At 41.1% G+C, this 17,836-nt stretch overlaps 2 protein-coding genes across 17 annotated transcripts in view; one reads left to right on the top strand and one right to left on the bottom strand.

The window, feature by feature from the left end:
• Positions 1-14,352, top strand: part of LOC133554928 (membrane-associated guanylate kinase, WW and PDZ domain-containing protein 1-like) — a 219,752-nt gene extending 205,400 nt beyond the window's left edge. For 14 of the 16 annotated variants that reach the window (XM_061904218.1, XM_061904225.1, XM_061904220.1 and 11 more), the window contains 6 exons: positions 1,359-1,562; positions 2,057-2,144; positions 2,217-2,277; positions 4,647-4,790; positions 4,871-5,009; positions 11,423-14,352. In XM_061904218.1, the coding sequence (XP_061760202.1) occupies positions 1,359-1,562; positions 2,057-2,144; positions 2,217-2,277; positions 4,647-4,790; positions 4,871-5,009; positions 11,423-12,510 (1,724 nt within the window). In that variant the 3' untranslated portion in view covers positions 12,511-14,352. Of the gene's footprint in view, positions 1-1,358; positions 1,563-2,056; positions 2,145-2,216; positions 2,278-4,646; positions 4,791-4,870; positions 5,010-10,689; positions 10,782-11,422 lie in introns of all 16 variants that reach the window. The other 2 variants (XM_061904233.1, XM_061904234.1) reach the window with 1 other exon arrangement.
• Positions 14,353-15,691: 1,339 nt separating this feature from the next.
• On the bottom strand, positions 15,692-17,193 carry LOC133554929 (rhodopsin). The gene has a single exon (XM_061904235.1). It carries the CDS (start codon positions 17,096-17,098, stop codon positions 16,040-16,042), a length of 1,059 nt encoding a protein of 352 aa, XP_061760219.1. The 5' UTR covers positions 17,099-17,193; the 3' UTR covers positions 15,692-16,039.
• Between the last annotated feature and the right edge of the window lie 643 nt (positions 17,194-17,836).

Consider the following 17,836-nt stretch of genomic DNA (forward strand, 5'->3'; position numbering starts at 1 on the left):
TGACTCACCCTTCCACCCTGTGACCTAGGTTCTGTGTTGTGCTTAGCAGATTGGGTATTAAATCTAGCGTACCTGCCTCATCCCTTGATGCCTCGTATTTCATTACGTGATACAGTGACAGCAGGATACAGTTGCATTTTTCAATCAAGACAGAGGGAGGGAGGCCACAAAGTATAGAGGCGCAATAAATATAGGTGTCGTGAAAAGGAATACTAGATGGATGGAGGATTGTGAGGAGGAGGGGCAGAGATCAAGGCAATGAGATATAGTAGGAGGGCCAGGATGACTGAATATCCTTAGTGTCTGTGTGCAGCTTCTGAGTAGACAAGATATGTCATGTTGATCCCTGCCAGCCAGCTGAAGATATTTTATTATTTCAGAGCTTTCACTGCTGCCATTTCTAAGCTTCTGGCTGCATATGTTAACTCTGAGTCCTCCTAGAAAGTACGTACTGTATATATTTAGCACAAAGACCGAATTACTTTTACACCACAGCAGCGTTTTTGTTGTAATTAATCCCTCAACGATATGTGGGACGGTGGTGTCATGTGTCTTGAATATAGTATAGCATATCATACCATAGTATAGTAAAGTACAGTAATCCCTCGTTTATTACTGTTAATTGGTTCCAGATGGGGACAGCAAAAAATGTATTTCTGCGGAGTAGGAATCAAAAATTATAAATGGAATATTTTTAACGTTAGAGCATGAAACAAACTGTTTACAACCTTTTAGATTAGTTTTTTAACATTACTTGAACCCTCGAAATATGAAAAACCACCCTTTAGTCACCTTTACACTATTCCCTGTATAGGAAGGCTGCCTCAGGCTGAGCCAACCAGTGGCCACGATACTGAAGAGCATGCTCTGATTGGTTTGGTCTCATACAGTGGCCAATACTGCAGTAGTTCTGATACTTTTAAGTTTATTTTTCCATTTTAATACTTAAAATTGCTTAGTTCAAGGGGAAAAATGTTGCAAAATAATCTTTGAAAAATAAAAAATCAGCAATGTGAGAAAGCCACAATATTTTAAGCGCCATTCAACTAGGAATATAGTGTAGCGTGGTGTAGTAGGGTATGATATAGTGTCATGTGAAGCCTCGTTTGCTTAATGGTGCATTGAAAAACACATCAGACAAGATGCAACGCAGAACAGCTTCTGCACTCAGACACATTTTTTCTTTAGTTTCATTTTGCATGTAAAGTGATTTCAGTCAGATCAACAAACCTGATATCTTTCTCCGGGTGCTTTAATCAGGGGTGATAATCATCTTTTCCGTCTCTTTGTCCCTCTTCTTTTTCCTCACTCAACACAACCAATCAAAAATGAAACAAACATGAATGTCAACACAAAAGCTGGAAATGCTTGTGTGGCCATGCCCCACAAAATAGGGCGCATCATCGAGGGCAGCCCGGCAGATCGTTGCGGGAAGCTTAAAGTCGGTGATCGGATATTGGCTGTCAACAACTGCTCCATCACCAACAAGTCCCACTCGGACATCGTCAACCTGATTAAGGAAGCCGGGAACACGGTCTCGCTCAGGATCATCCCCGGTGATGGTAAGGCTTTGGCTTGGAGACAAGCAAGTATTATTTATCGTAATGGTAGCTTGGAAAAGGGCACTCTTGCTACTCTTAACTAGCACTTTTCATTCCAGTATGAACCCTAATATACCACCATGAGTCACTGAGTGTGAATAAGTTCCCCAGCATCTGTACAACTCCTCTTGGCTGTGTGCTTGCAGCTTTTTTTTTTTTTTTGCCATTTGTAATAGTTTGCCAGTTTCCCAGGATTAAAAACAGGGAGAAAAAACATGTCAGCACTTTTAAGCAAGTGCTTCCTGCTCCTATTAATCTTTTCATTCTAGCTTAAATGTCAAAAAGAAGTATGCAGCACATGAGTCAAAAATTTCTCACTAAACAGGACTCGTCACTAAAGCTTCACAGAATTATCCATCAGCCATGTTTTTTTTTTCATTTTATTTTCAAAAAAAAAAAAAGGTTTCTTAATTGTAGTTATTGTGTCATATTTAATCATTTTTGTTCTTCCATAGAGTCTTCCAATGCTTCCCTGCTGACTAATGCTGAGAAGATAGCTACCATCACCACCACACACACTCCTCAACAGTCCAAAGAATCCCGGTAGAGCACATGTGAATATGCAGGGTTTTTTTGTAAAGTGATTTAAACTTTGTCTTGTATGTTTTTTTAAAGGAATAATTCAAAGTCGAAAGGAGTTCCGCCGCCGCTACCTACACAAACTCAAACACCACAGGTAATACATTTCTAAATTTAATTAATTTCCATTAATTATTAGATCACCAGCAATAAAAAAGATATATCCGATTAAGAATAATGTAATATAAAAAACATATTTTTTTATTTAATTTCAACAGCCAGTGATGGATTGAAAGTTAATGTAGGTCAATTTTAAAGTAGTGCTGACTCTAAACCAGTGTTTTTCAAGCACTGTGCCGCGGCCCACTAGCGTCCCGTGAGATACAGTCTGGTGTGCCGTGAGAGATTATGTAATTTCACCTATTTGGGTTAAAAATATTGTTTGCAAACCAGTTATCATAATCCGTAAATAATGTGCCCTTGTTGAGTGTCTGTGCTGTCTAGAGCTCGGCAGAGTAACCGTCTTATACTCTTTCATATCAGTAGGTGGCAGCAGGTAGATAATGTCTTTGTAGATGTCGGGAACATGGTTTGTCGTGATCACAATATGCAGACGATGGCGTGCAGGTATAAGGGTATATACAAATCTAAAACCAAAATAAACAATAGGTGAGTGTCCCTAAAAAAAGGTATTGAAACTAAGGAAAGGCTATGTAAATTCAAAACTAAAACTGAACTGGCTCCAAAGTAAACAAAGACAGAATGCTGGACGACAGCAAAGATTTACAGCGTGTGGAGCAGATACGTCAACCACAAAATGAATCCGTACATGACATTGCAATCAACAAATTCCCCACAAAGAAGGATAGTGACAACACAGCTTAAATAGTCTTGATTGGGAAACAAAGCTGGTGTGGGGAATAGCGCTCAAAGGAAGACATGAAACTGCAACAGGAAAATACCAACAAAACAGGAAAAGCCACCAAAATAGGAGCGCAAGACAAGAACTAAAACACTACACACAGGAAAACACTAAAAAACTCCAAATAAGTCACGGCGTGATGATACAGGTCATGACAGATGACCTACTTTGAGACGAGAGCTATAGTGATGCATGGTTGGTAATGGGTTGAAATGATATCCATCACTTGCACAAACAACTTTTCATTGTCAATATCGGCTACTGAGTTAAAAAAAAATTTAACAATTTCTGCTGATGGTGCACATCCAGATTTTTTCAATGAAAAAAAAAAAGTGCCTTGGCTCAAAAATGGTTGAAAAACACTGCTCTATACCTTATGCAAATAATGCTAATTATTCAGATGGGTGACTTGTGATTTAGCGCCAATTAGGGCTGCAGAATTTTTAGAAAAAAAACCTTTCCTCCAAAATTGAGATTTCTGTTGGATTTGCGAGTCTTATATTTATACATAAAAAAAGTATAAACTGCAAAAAATAACATGTGAAGGGAGACATTTAGACTGTCATACAACATAGTATTGTGTAAAGGTGACACACATTGGAACAATATGCAATAATTAACTTTAGAAAACATTTGGCTTAATGCAGACAGACTCAGAGCCTTTGTCTACACCCCACTCTGAAACTGAAGAATGAACTGATTATGACTATACAGTGATCTTTTTTTTTTTTCTTAACTTCTGTTACATTGCAAAACTTCTCACTGGTGGGTCGCGAGGCTGTTGTCTGTGTCTGTAAAGCTGGCTGTCTCACCTCCGCCCAACCAGAAAAATATTGTGAATCACTGAAAAAAGGGCTCACTGTGTTCAGTTCATTCTACTATTAAATCAGGTGTTGAAAAGAGATGCACAAAGTGAGACTTATTTCTCCCTGTTTGAAGCAGGAAAGACATGCGAGGCTCAACATTTGTCATTTGCGAACATGTCTTTCACTCAAATGCCATTGACTAGAGACAAAAAAAAAACTCTGCTTCTTGCATTTATTTATTGCACTGATTAAAACCTTGATGTCAATTTGATGTCGATTAATCGTTCAGCCTTTTCGCCAAGGCCAATTACTGAACTATATTGGAATACATCTAATATACTGCTGTATGATATGATTCATGGAAACCCATGATTCATTTTATATGTGTTGTGAAATGAAAGCCATATAGGTCCTTTCGCAAAAGACAATTGTACAAATAGTTTTTAATATGAATGTTTATCAAGCAACTCTGAAAGACGATATGCTTTACAGTCAAGAAGAGCCACTTAACTTTTGTGCTTCATTACTTTTTGCTGCTTTGTTTTCTTTTTGTGACACTAATTATTTAACGAACACTTTAAAGGTTTTCTTAACAAAATAAAGAAGCACTGGATTTACACCAAAATTAGGTCACTTCCTGAAATTTGAATAATGTGAATATGATGCAGGGTTTGAACCAAACTAGGCAGGGCAACGTTGGAACAGATCTTTTTTTTTTTTAAACATTGTGGTGCTTGCTCACATGATCAAACGTATGTATTGATACTAACTCTGGATTATTGTCTCTGTTGCTGACAGGACAATGAGTTCTACTCGGTGGACCTAGAACGTGACAGCAAAGGTTTTGGTTTCAGCCTCAGAGGAGGGCGAGAGTACAATATGGACCTGTATGTGTTGAGGCTTGCCGAGGACGGTGCTGCTGTCAGGAATGGCAAGATGAGGGTATGACATTTCCTACATGTGATTCTGTCGTTTCTTTGACATTCACGTATGCTCATAATAAAAATGTTGCTGTGTTCAAGGTGGGAGATGAGATCTTGGAGATTAACGGCGAGAGCACAAAGAACATGAAGCATTCACGTGCCATCGAGCTAATCAAGAATGGCGGTCGGCGAGCACATCTTGTCCTGAAACGTGGGGATGGATCTGTACCTGAGTATGGTAAGTTGACATGTGTTAATTTGAGGCTCCTCTCCTTCTGGAAGTTAATCTTCCTGTGTGAGGCATCAGCTTTACATTTTTGTTCAAAGCTCCACACCAGTATATCGATTAATGCTTCTTCAAATTGGTTGCAACTGATCCTCTTCACACTTTCTGGGATTCATTTCCTGATATTAAAGGAACAATCCTGTTGATTTAGAACAGTGGTCGGCAACCCGTGGCTCCGGAGCCGCATGCGGCTCTTTGACCACTCTGATGTGGCTCAGCTGCACAATCGCCGACCCCCCCGATTGTTACAGGGGGATTCCGGTTCTCGGATCGTCTTCCGGACATCACCCGGGTTCAACATTCTTCGATTTTCACTCTGCCAACAATATTGAGGGTGTGCCGTGATGGCTTTACTTTTAGCGCCCTCTACATTTTGACGCGTTTCACAAAATAAAGAAGACAATGGGAGCCGCAACCATTCTCGCCAATAACCGCTGGTGGTCACCCATATAACAGTAATAAGGGGCGTGCCATGAAGCAATTGCCTTTAACGCCTTCTACAACATGTACAGACATCTTGCCAGTCCAGTAACATGTTGTATGCAGCTTCCGCAGATACACATATACGACTGCAAAGCATACTGGGTGACACAGAGTACATTGAAGGTTGTGATATAAATAACTTTAACACTCTTACTAATATGCACCACACTGTGAACCCACACCAAACAAGAATGACAAACACATTTCGGGAGAACATCCTCACAGTAACACAACATAAACGCAACACAACAAATACCCAGAATACTTTGCATCCATGACTCTTCCTGACAATATTATACACCCCCGCCCACCTCAACATGCGCACGAAAGGGGGGGTGAGGGGGATTCGGGTGTTGGTGCTAGCGGGGTGTATAATATAGCCTGAAAGAGTCATGGATGCATAGCATTCTGGGTAATTGTTATGTTGCGTTTATAATGTGTTACAGTGCGGATGTGGAACCTTTCATGTTACGTTAACATACTCCGAGGTCACATTGTTATGGGAGATGCACTGTATCCTACCATTAAGATAGGAGTTAAACCAAGAAAAGGTCTCAGTCTGACATACCATGTGTGTTTTGATAAGTTGTAATAGAATGTTATGATCAATGCTATCAAAATCAGTGCTGAGATCAAGTAGCAGCAACATGGATGACGTGTCAGTATCCATCCATTCATCCATTTGCTACCGCTTATTCCCTTTGGGGTCGCGGGTGGCGCTGGTGCCTTTCTCAGCTACAATCGGGCGGAAGGCGGGGTACACCCTGGACAAGTCACCACCTCATCGCAGGCATCAGTATCCATAACTGGCTATAGATCATTAGTAACTTTTGCAGAGTGAGTTGCCCTGAAACCAGACTGAAAGGGATCACAGAGATTGTTAAACGGTAAGTGTTCATTTAGCTGCTGTGCAACAATTTTCTGGAGGATTTTTGAGATATAGGGAAGGTGGTACAGCCGGTAGTTTACCGTGAGGTCAGAATTGAGGTTAGGTCTTTTAAGCAGAAGGTAGCAGAACAGTACCAAAGGAAAATGATAAGTTAATGATAAGTAATGAGAGTCCTAATATTACAAACAGCTCCTTGATAGGTTCCCCTGAAAGTAGGTCAAGTAAAAATGTTTGTTTTGTCCTTTTTAAGAGTTGCAGGAGTTTTTCTAAAGGTATTTCTTCAGAAAGAGAGAGATTGATTTGGGGCACAATATCCATTGTACATACATTTGTATCTGCGTTAATAGAACTCAACTGGAGCTGGGAAGCATTATCTTTAATCTCCTTTATAATGAGCTCAATTTTCTTAGTGGAGAATTGCATAAAGTCATCAGGTGAGTGGGGGGAGCTACTGAGACAGGTCTCTTGTTGGGTTAGTGATGCTACTGTATTAAATATTTACGATTGTTTTTATTGAGGCGGATGAGATTGGAGTACAAATTAGTTTTAGACAAGGTAAGAGCGTGTTTTTAAGTTTTTAACTATCAATATGTGCTTAATGGGAAACCTCAAGTTTAGTTGTACGGCATTTGCTTTCCAGTTTTCTACATTATAGTTTAAGAGCTCTTGTTTCTGTAATCCAAATAGGTCTTCAAACAATTATGCAATTTGTTATACTTATAGCCACGACAACTGAGGAAGGCAACAGTTGTAGCAAAAACAGTCAGGTATGGAAATAAACACACAGATCTGCCTAGAAGAATAACAAATTGCATAAGCTGTGGTTTCTTCTTTGAACCAGGGGGTACACTACTTTTAGAGTGCGTTTTTAGCTTTAGGGGTGCTATACTATCAATGGCATTGTGCAGGGCATCGTTAAAGTTGTTAGTGCGATTATCGATAGAGCCCACGTAATTTGGGTATGGTGCCAATACCGAGGACAATAGGCCAGCAAGAGTCGTAGTTTCATATGGATATTAAAATCCCTATTATAATCATATTATCCGCAGGAGAGTGGCCGTGCGCAACCCGAGGGTCACTGGTTCAAATCCCACCTAGAACCAACCTCGTCACGTCCGTTGTGTCCTGAGCAAGACACTTCACCCTTGCTCCTGATGGGTGGCTTGCATGGCAGCTCCCTCTATCAGTGTGTGAATGTGTGTGTGAATGGGTAAATGTGGAAGTAGTGTCAAAGCGCTTTGAGTACCTTGAAGGTAGAAAAGCGCTATACAAGTACAACCCATTTATATTACATTTATGTGTCACTACATCAGTAACAAACTCTGAAAATTGGCTGATAAAATCTGAATAGGGTGCATGGAGGTGGTTGATAACAGCCAGATGGAGAGGCAACGATGTGAGGGACCTTATTGTAAGTACCTCAATTTTTTTACTGTAGGTTTATTACTTTTTTTGCCTGTATTTGCCTGTGCCCTAGTTAGCTTTAGTGTAGTTCATCAACTGGGACTCAAACAGAAATCTATTTTTCTCGAAAGAGTGATGGCGCCTTCCCGGTTAGGGTGAAGGCCGTCCCTCCTTAGCAAGCCCGGTTTGCCCCAGTAAGAGGACCAATTATCATTAAACCTTAGTCCCTGTTCTCTATAAAAACTAGCCAGCCACTTGCTAAGCAAGACTATCAATCAATTAATCAAAGTTTACTTAATCACAAAATGTCTCAAAGGGCTGCACAAGCCACAACGACACCCTCGGCTCAGATCCCACATCAGGGCAAGAAAAAACTCAACCCAATGGGAACAACGAAAAAACCTTGGAAGGGACCGGAGCTGTGGGGATCCCTCTTGGATGACCGGTGCAATGGATGCCGAGTGGATACAGTTAATTAAGTAAGAGTCCAGTCCATAGTGGGTCCAGCGGGGGATCCTCTCGCATGTAGACATGTCGGGGCGCAGAGACGTCACTGACTGATGCATAAGGATTGGTGACCCAAAGTCCCGACTTCATCGGCAAATCCAGTCTATTGGGAAACGAGCAGACGATCATTTTGAATGGAGAGAGGTCAACAGCACTCAGGAGACTAATCTGCTATACCTCTCATCATTGCCTCTCGCAGGCAGGGGGCCAGAGACAAGTACTCGATGCTAAGACATCTTTCTAGAGCAGGGGTCACCAACGCGGTGCCCGCGGGCACCAGGTAGCCCGTAAGGACCAGATGAGTAGCCCGCCGGCCTGTTCTAAAAATAGCTCAAACAGCAGCACTTACCAGTGAGCTGCCTCTATTTTTTTAATTTTATTTATTTACTAGCAAGTTGGTCTCGCTTCGCTTGACATTTTGAATTCTAAGAGAGACAAAGCTCAAATAGAATTTGAAAATCCAAGAAAATATTTTAAAGATTTGGTCTTCACCTGTTTAAATAAATTATTTTTATTTTTTATTTTTTACTTTGCTTCTTATAACTTTCAGAAAGACAATTGTAGAGAAAAAAATACAACCTTAAATTCCTTCCTCTTCTTTCCTGACAATTTAAATCAATGTTCAAGTATTTTTTTTTAATGATTATTGCAAAGAATAATAACTACATTTTAATTTAATTCTTCATTTTAGCTTCTGTTTTTTAGATGAAGAATATTTGTGAAATATTTCTTCAAACTTATAACGATTAAAATTCAAAAAAGTAATCCTGACAATCCAGAAAATTTGTAGAATCAAATTTAAATCTTATTTCAAAGTCTTCTGAATTTATTTTAAAATGTTTGTTCTGGAAAATCTAAAAGAAATAATGATTTGTCTTTGTTAGAAATATAGCTTGGTCCAATTTGTTATATATTCTAACAAAGTGCAGATTGGATTTTAACCTATTTAAAACATGTCATCAAAATCCTAAAATTAATCTTAATCATGAAAAATCACTAATGATGTTCCATAAATACTTTTTTTAAATTTTTTCAAAAAGATTCGAATTAGCTAGTTTTTCTCTTAATTGTTTTGGTTGAAATTTGAATTTTAAAGAGTCGAAATTGAAGATAAACTATGTTTCAAAATTTAATTTTCATTTTTTTTGTGTTTTCTCCTCTTTTAAACCGTTCAATTAAGTGTTTTTTCATCATTTATTCTCTACAAAAAAACTTCCGTAAAAGGAAAAAAAATGTACGACGGAATGACAGACAGAAATACCCATTTTTTATATATATATATATAGATTTATTTATTAAAAGTAAATTGAGCAAATTGGCTATTTTTGGCAATTTATTTAAGTGTGTATCAAACTGGTAGCCCTTCGCATGAATCAATACCCAAAAAGTAGCTCTTGGTTTCAAAAAGGTTGGTGACTCTTGTTCTAGAGAGATTACAAGTCAGAGCTGTGGCCTCTTTCTAATCTTTGACTGTCTCATCCTAGTGTCATTGGAGCCGACGTATACAACTATGTTCGTGCAGCTATCGGTGCGATTAGTCTATCGTACGTGCTTACTAGGCCTGTTCTGAGTCAGCTCCCTAACATTAGCTTCAATGTCGAGTGCTCAGGCCCCGGGAATACTCTTAGTTATGGCTGGTTTACTTAAGCTGTGTGTTCCCGGTGATAGTGTCCCCCTATGACTAAGGTGTGATGTCTGGTAGACTGAGGTGTAGGACTAGCTAAAGGGCTAAATATATTATGCATCTCAACCGATTCACTGTGGCTTGTAGGCCTCTTAGGGTTGCTACAGATTGGGCTAGCCAGCTCTCTACAGCTAATGCTATCAAACATGTCTTAAAGCTACGAAATTACTCTGCTCCAAATGTGTAGCCATGGTGCAGGGCACTGTTTGTAAATATTGCAGTGGAAGTTAATGGAACTATAATAAAATTGGCGAAAATCACGGATAAATATTTGTCAAAAGATGCCAAAACGCCGCAAACACTTGCAGGACTGTACAACGATCAAGTTTTTCTATTTTTTTGTCGGTATGTGGTTCTTAATTTGACTTGTTGAAACCTGAAGAAACCCATATTCAAGAGGAATTGAATATTCGTGAATGAAGGTAAAATATATTGGGACCAGCCAACATGACACTTTCTTCATGCAGGGCAGAAGGGCAGGTGCTGCAGCACCACCAGGTGTCTATCAGTACACATGCGTCGCTTCCTTTGTACTATTTGATGATACAGTCTACTGCTTTTGGGAGAAATGCTAAAATTGCCTCTTGTCTGTTTTGTTTTGCTGCTCTGCTCTTCCTCTCTCTCTGATCTTTCTCTTGTTGCTGGGCTCTTCCTCCTCTCTCCAGCGATGATGGCTCCTCATCTCGCTGTTGGTACAATGAGGAATGACAAGATGGGAGAGCCCTGTTTCTACCTAATGGGCCAAAATCAGACCACGGTTTGTAGCCAGAAGTCTGTCCCGATCCACCCTGTCTTTTTTTTCCTTTGAGTTCTTCCAGCTCATCCCAGCCTGCATCCCACTATGTGTGTATGTGTGCCGATGTGATGACAAAGTAAACTATCTACATGTCATGTCATGTCATGCCTGAAGTCAAACTTTCCACATCAGTAAGTACTTGTGAAAAGGACCAGGACTAACTTAATGCTGCCACCCATCACATGCGGCTGCCGTAGCAACCTGGCCAATCAATTAAACCTGCTTGTTGTTTTTTTTCTTTTTGTATATTGGTACAGGTGGTACACATCACCATATTGTTTTGAAGTATTTCTCAGGTGCCTGCAGTGTCATTGATAACCCCGCCCCACACTTGCCAATGTTGTTGCTGACATCACCTTGTGTTTTGCCTGCAGCCCAGTAGCCAACCTGTATTGAAGCCTTGTGTTACTTCAATGCAACTTCCATGTATATTTGTGAAACACAATGTTGTGCATCATAGTTGGGGACACATGCTACATCCAACTGAGCACATGTATGCATGATTTGCTTCAAATCCCCGCCCAGTGGTTCTGTCATGTCACTGCTGCTTAAGTACACATAAGAAGTGTATCACATCGCTTCTTTTTTGTCCTCGTTTTCAGACGGCAGCAATGACGGGTACACTCCCACACCCGGGACACAAAACACTTCGGAAATGAGAACGCTGCCACCCTACAGCAGATATCACACCTCATTGGAGTCCAGTTATCCACCAGACCTTCACACACCATCATGCCACGAGGAGGCTGGACGTGGCCGAGAAAGGGACAGGAACAGGGTTGGGTCAGATCAGATGGACTATCAAGGCCGATTGTTCAACCCCCACCATCACCACACTTGGAACAACAATCACAGTCAAAGTAACCCCAGGCAGCCGTCTCCTAACAACAGCAACGGTAGCAGCGGCAACAAGAAGAGCAGAGGCCGCAAGGTCAAAAAGTCAGAGTCAGAAAGCGGAATCTCGAAACTTCTAAAGACTCTGAGAAAGGACAGTTCAGGGAAGAGGGCTGCAGCTGCACAAAAACTCAGGGGCCAAGGACTCTCAAACAGCAGCTCTACTTTGGACAGGAGGTCTCGCACACAGCGTCGCGGCTCCCTTGATCGCTCGCCAACCCCAAAGCGAACCTCCTCCCCTGATCGCAGGCGGGCCAAGTCGATGGATCGCAGGGCAGAGCGAGCGCAACGGGATCGTACACCTGAGAGGGAGTATGACGATGGAGGGTTCCTCACGGTCACCCCTGAGCGCAAATTCCACGAGCGCAGGCAGCTCCTCAAAGACTCGCCGATGAGCGGGCGAGTCGGGGAGGCCTTCACCCCTGAGCGTTCCAACAACAACGGAGATTCATCGTCGCTTTCCAGAGGCCGCACGCAAGACAGAACCACAAAGAACGGCAACCTGTTGAAAGACTCTTCCTCCGAGCGGTATCTGACGAATGGAACACTGGAGAAACCGTACAGAGCGGAGCGGGACTCTTCCCCTGACAGTAACTACAGCCGGGAGGAGCAGAACTATGCAGCAGCACCCAGAATAAAGGACTATTATAGCATGATGAAGAACAATGCTGCACACAACAATGCTGCATACAACAACACGGGCCAGAACAATAACACAGTTGGCCGACGCTCAAACCAGCTCCCTGAGCCCAAGAGAAGCCTGTACAAGGAAAGCCCCAAAGACCTCAGCATCTAGAGCGGAGTGGACGCTCCCCTTTATGTGTACTATACACTGGAACTGGACCACCAGAGTCAGCCGGTTTATTGATAGACTTCACTTGTTGTGATCCCATGCAGAGATTCCTTCAACAGCAGGAGTACAATCCCATCAGCTCACATTGGTTGTTTTGTCATCGTTACGTTGCTCATAACAGGTTGTTGTACTATAGTAGAAGTATTGTATGTGCCTGCATATGAAATCGGTAATATTGCTTTTTGTCTGCATTGCTGAATCTAAATGTTTTGTTCCCTTCTGAGATATGAAACAGGCTTCCAGTTGTGCGTTTTTAAAGGTATTTTATTTTAAGGAACAAATGATAGCACAATTCACCGATGGCTTACAAGAACTGTGAAAATCACATAGGTTAATTTTCAAAGTGCAGATTTTTAAGAATAATTTATTTATGGCTGTCTTTATTTAATTTGGTACCCATCTTGAGTGAGCTTGGTTAAATCCTAGATAAATGTCGGGAAAGCATGCTTATCTAACATTGTGTTACTTCTTTAAAATGTGTTATCCCTCTAAAAACACCCCATTTTCCAAAATCGAGAAGTTCCTGTAGGAGATGTAAAAATAAATGATAATGGTGATATACCTTTAGCTTGGATGGACCCAAGCTAAAACTATCAGTCAGAAGGAAAAAGAATAGATTCAAGATCCAGTGGAAGATGCATGCATAAATTAATGTTGAGTTGTGTGACTTCACATTAGATTGGTTACAACTAATAGGCACCGTGCACTGTTACCTTTTTGAATTTGTTGCTTCCACCTCTACCCTATTGATTGCGTATTCTACTCTCACAAAAAATACAACATCTTGAGTGTATTGTCAGTTTTGGCCATCGCGAGCGGCAATGCAGGTAACCCCCAGAAAACACTTTTAGTTGCTATTACTTTTTAGCAATCATAGCATAATTCCTAAATAAAAGTAATTCAAGGAACATTAGAATACATTAGTCGATTTCTAGAAATTACAATGCATCCCAGTATAGTCTCGAAGACAACCAATCTGCCATGCTGAGCCACGCTGTCCCCCCACTTGAGTCTGGCTGTTGCTTTACAACGTGTTTTGTTCATATTCTGTTTGTTTCACTTTCATTTAAACAAGTAAAAAAGTGTCCGAAAAATCAGAACAAATATATTACTTGACCACCGTTGTCCACCGTGGTACTGATTTGAAGTGGGAAAAAAAACTCATTTTTGATGCTCACCTGTTGGCCATCACATGTAAAGATGTTTCCTATGTGATTATTAGGAAAAACACAGAAATGTTGCCTTTTTAATGTACAAAAGAGAAATTTACGACAAACCTCAGCAATGAGGGATGTGATATTGTGTTTGTATCTTTGAAATGGACCTGATGATTTATGGGAACTGTGTTGACTTACTCTGGATCAGGTATGTAAAGATTTTTTTCGAATGAAAGACTGTACTTGGTCAATCAGAATCTGTTTGTCCGTTTGAATTTCTCGATGGTTAGCCTGCCTTTGTATTATAAAGCACTTGTTTGCAGTCTGTGTTCTTCAAGCATTATTTCTTGCAATATGCTGCGGACATAATGCTGTGTATGTGTTGATAAGAGCAGTACTTGTATATGGGACATTTTTTTTATATAAAACTATGCATATATAAATATTACATTGTCCATAGCTTTATTTGACCCATGAAGCTATACATAACATTAGTCTAAGTACAAGTAGATGTGGACTTATCCAGCTTCTTTCCATGAGATGGATTACAATGTATATGTAGCTATCAAAATAAGTCTGTGAATGCTATTTTTATTATCAAAATAAAGTTTTCCATACAAAATCAGAAGGATGCTCGTATTCTTACACGACTGCTTTTACTATAATATCTCCTGGGAAGGATCAGTTTGATCACAGTTGTCACATTACTGGATGTTAGACACTTGATGAAAGTGTTCCATATAACTTGCGATCAAATTGTTTATTCATATATAAAAGAGAAACTGCTGTAGAAACTGTACTTATTTGTACAACTCTACCTCATTTCGTAAATACTCACAAAGAAAACACAGCCATGATCCCTGTATTAAGACAAAAACAAATCATGCTTGTGTTACATTTGTAATTCTCGCCACACAACCCACACATTTTACCCATTAATAGGAAAATACTGTACTCTAAAACCTGTTAACCTTTGTAAATGGTAAATGGTTTTACTTGTATGGCGATTTTATTACCCCTTTTAAGGAGCCCAAAGCGCTTTGGCAGTATTTTCATTCACACACACATTCACACACTGATGGCGGGGGCTGCCATGCAAGGCGCTCACCAGGACCCATCAGGAGCAAGGGTGAAGTGTCTTGCCCAAGGACACTATGGACGTGACTAGGATGGTAGAAGGTGGGGATTGAACCAGTAACCCTCAGATTGCTGGCACGGCCACTCTCCCAACTTCACCACGCCGTCCCTGTGGTGTATTGGTTTCCTGTCGACTTTTTAATAGTCACATATTTTACCACTTTTTCGTCCAAGATGAAATATTCTAATGTTGTTTATGCAAATTAAAAAACGCTCTGTGCACGCTCTACCCACAGATGATATCTGTATTCCAGGACAGATCCGTTTCTATTATGGTTGCTATGGCAATGCATGAAGGTCATAATGCGCACGAGTGTGCAGTGCTCAAATCTCTCCAGAATAGCGCTCCACTCCACTGATAGCTTGAGTCAAAATCATAACATGAGCTGCTAGCTTTTATTGAGGAAGAGACGACTCAATTTAACTTAAGCCTTATTGGGAAGAAGCAAAATAGCAAGCATTTGTTAAATTGTAGAGATTATATTGTGTTTTACTCAATAAGTACTTCTGTTGTAGTATTCACAATTTTATTGTGTGTACCTATAGTTAATATTGTCAATACTCGCCACTGGATAAAAGCAGTGTCGAGTCATGTACTGACTGGACTGTAATGTGATTACAATTAATAATTATAATCCCCTGTCTAGAACAAGCTATAAATACAAAGTAACCTATGCATCCAATCCCCTTGTCCTCCCTGTTATGTACAAATTGATTAAAGACATGAATTTATTCAGAATTTTGTGTTCACATTTATTCCTTTGGTCCAAAATACTACGGACGAATGTACTTTGCCAGTCCAGTCATAAGTAAAACATAAACACGGTGAGTCATTTGCAAAGTGCGTTTTATTTTAGGTTGCCTCGATTACATGCCTCTACATTCCCAAAAAAAAAGCCAGTATCATATTAGATCCAACTGTTAAAGATTAACATAGTTTTCCCTTATTCTAAGGGAAACAATCTCACAGATAGTTACATTGGATATTCTGTACATACAGGAACAACTCTGGAATGGGCTGATCTTCCCTGCCACTGTCTTTACATTGAACCAACTTGTTGGTAAAAATACAAAAAGGAGGTTGTTGTTTTTGTAGACGCTTGCCTTCAGTCGTGTCCCAGGGGAGCAGAACTCTTCTTCTCGGATAGTGGATCATGTTGCATGGCTTTGACGGCCTTTTATGCAGGGGAGACGGAGCTGGAGGAGACGGAGGAGGCCTCGGTTTTGGTAGTGGATGCACCCTCCTCCTCTTCGAAGGGGTTCTTCCCGCAGCACATGGTGGTGATCATGCAGTGGCGGAACTGCTTGTTCATGCAGATGTAGATCATGGGGTTGTAGATGGAGGAGCTCTTGGCAAAGAAAGCCGGGATGGTCATAAAGACCGGTCCGAACTCAGCGCCCTGATGTGTAAAGATCCACCAGGCCACCCCGGCATAGGGCACCCAACATACTAGGAAGGCAATGACCATGATCACAACCATGCGAGTGACTTCTCTCTCAGCCCTCTGGGTGGTTTCGGACTCCTGCTGGGCAGCGGCAGCCTCCTTGACGGCACATAGCAGACGACCGTAGCAGAAGAAGACGATGGTCAGGGGCATGACAAAGTGGCAGACGAACATGTAAACCACAAAGGACTCGTTGTTAAAACCCTCGGCGCGTGTGTAGTAGTCCACGCCGCATGAGCACTGCATGCCCTCTGGGATATAACGGGACCAGCCGACAAGGGGAGGGACGGCGCAAGCACAGGCCATCACCCAGGTGAAGGCCAAACCCATAATGGCGTGGTTCTCGGTGAAACGGAAGTTGCTGATGGGTTTGCAGACGACCACCCACCTCTCAATAGCCAGAACCACCAGGGACCAGAGGGCGATTTCACCGCCAAGGGTAGCAAAGAATCCCTCCACGTTGCAACCCAGGCGCCCCAGGACAAAGTAGCCATGCATGGAAGTGTACATCGTTGTGGTGAATCCTCCGAACACCATGAAGAGGTTAGCCACCGCCAGATTCAGCAAGATGTAGTTTAGAGGGGTTCGCAGCTTCTTGTGTTCGAGGGTGACGTAGAGAGTGAGGAAGTTGATGGGAAAGCCGAGAAGGATGAGAAAGAACATATAAGCACCCAGAGCAGCGTAGGCTGCTGGGTTGACAAGGTAGTACTGAGGGTATTCATAAGGACTCCGGACAATGCCGGTGGTGTTCATCATAGGGATGTAGAAATAAGGTCCCTCCGTGCCGTTCATGGTTGCGGTTGGCGGTTACGATTAGTCCTTCTCGGGTGTTCCTTCTGGCTGTTCAGTAACGTGATGGAGAGGGACGCTTGCTACGATTGGACCCGGGTAAAATGCCCCGGCTTTTAAAAGGCACACCTTGGATTATCACTTTCCAAATCCGTCAGCAGAAAGTGATTTAGGCCATGGTTAATATCTAATCCAGCCATCACTGCAAACATAACTGACCACTCATCAAGATATTAAGGTTACACCTGATCATTCCTCACATGGAGCTATTCAACTATTAATTATAAATAAAAACAACCCCGAATATAAACATAGATATACAAGGTTATAAACATCTGTTCATTTCCTTTTAGTTAAACGTGCGTCTTTGTCCTCGAATGAACATGCGCTTGCTGATGGAGAACTAAGAATTATCCATCTGTTAGTTGAATTTATCATTTGTGCGGTCAGTGGTCAACAAAATAAGCAAACAGTTTTACATTCATAAATTGACAATTTTACAGACTGAAATGGTTTAGGCTGAAGTTGAGCACTTATTTCGCCAAACCCTATAAACAATCTCAAATACAAGATGTAGTAAAACCAGGAGACATCAGGCTTTTATCTTGTGCTCCATGGAAATATAAAATTTCCTTTACACAACATATTATAAATACAGTTTGTACACAACATGAACACTGTTCAAATATATACACAATAAAGACATGTGAACTATTCTTCTTCCTCCAAACACGACGAGTT

Source organism: Nerophis ophidion, linkage group LG06 (assembly GCF_033978795.1).
Source record: "Nerophis ophidion isolate RoL-2023_Sa linkage group LG06, RoL_Noph_v1.0, whole genome shotgun sequence".
Taxonomy (NCBI): Eukaryota; Metazoa; Chordata; class Actinopteri; order Syngnathiformes; family Syngnathidae; genus Nerophis; species Nerophis ophidion.

Excerpts from the sequence above, each read along its gene's own strand:
- LOC133554929 (XM_061904235.1), bottom strand. The coding sequence starts at position 17,098 with ATGAACGGCACGGAGGGACCTTATTTCTACATCCCTATGATGAACACC.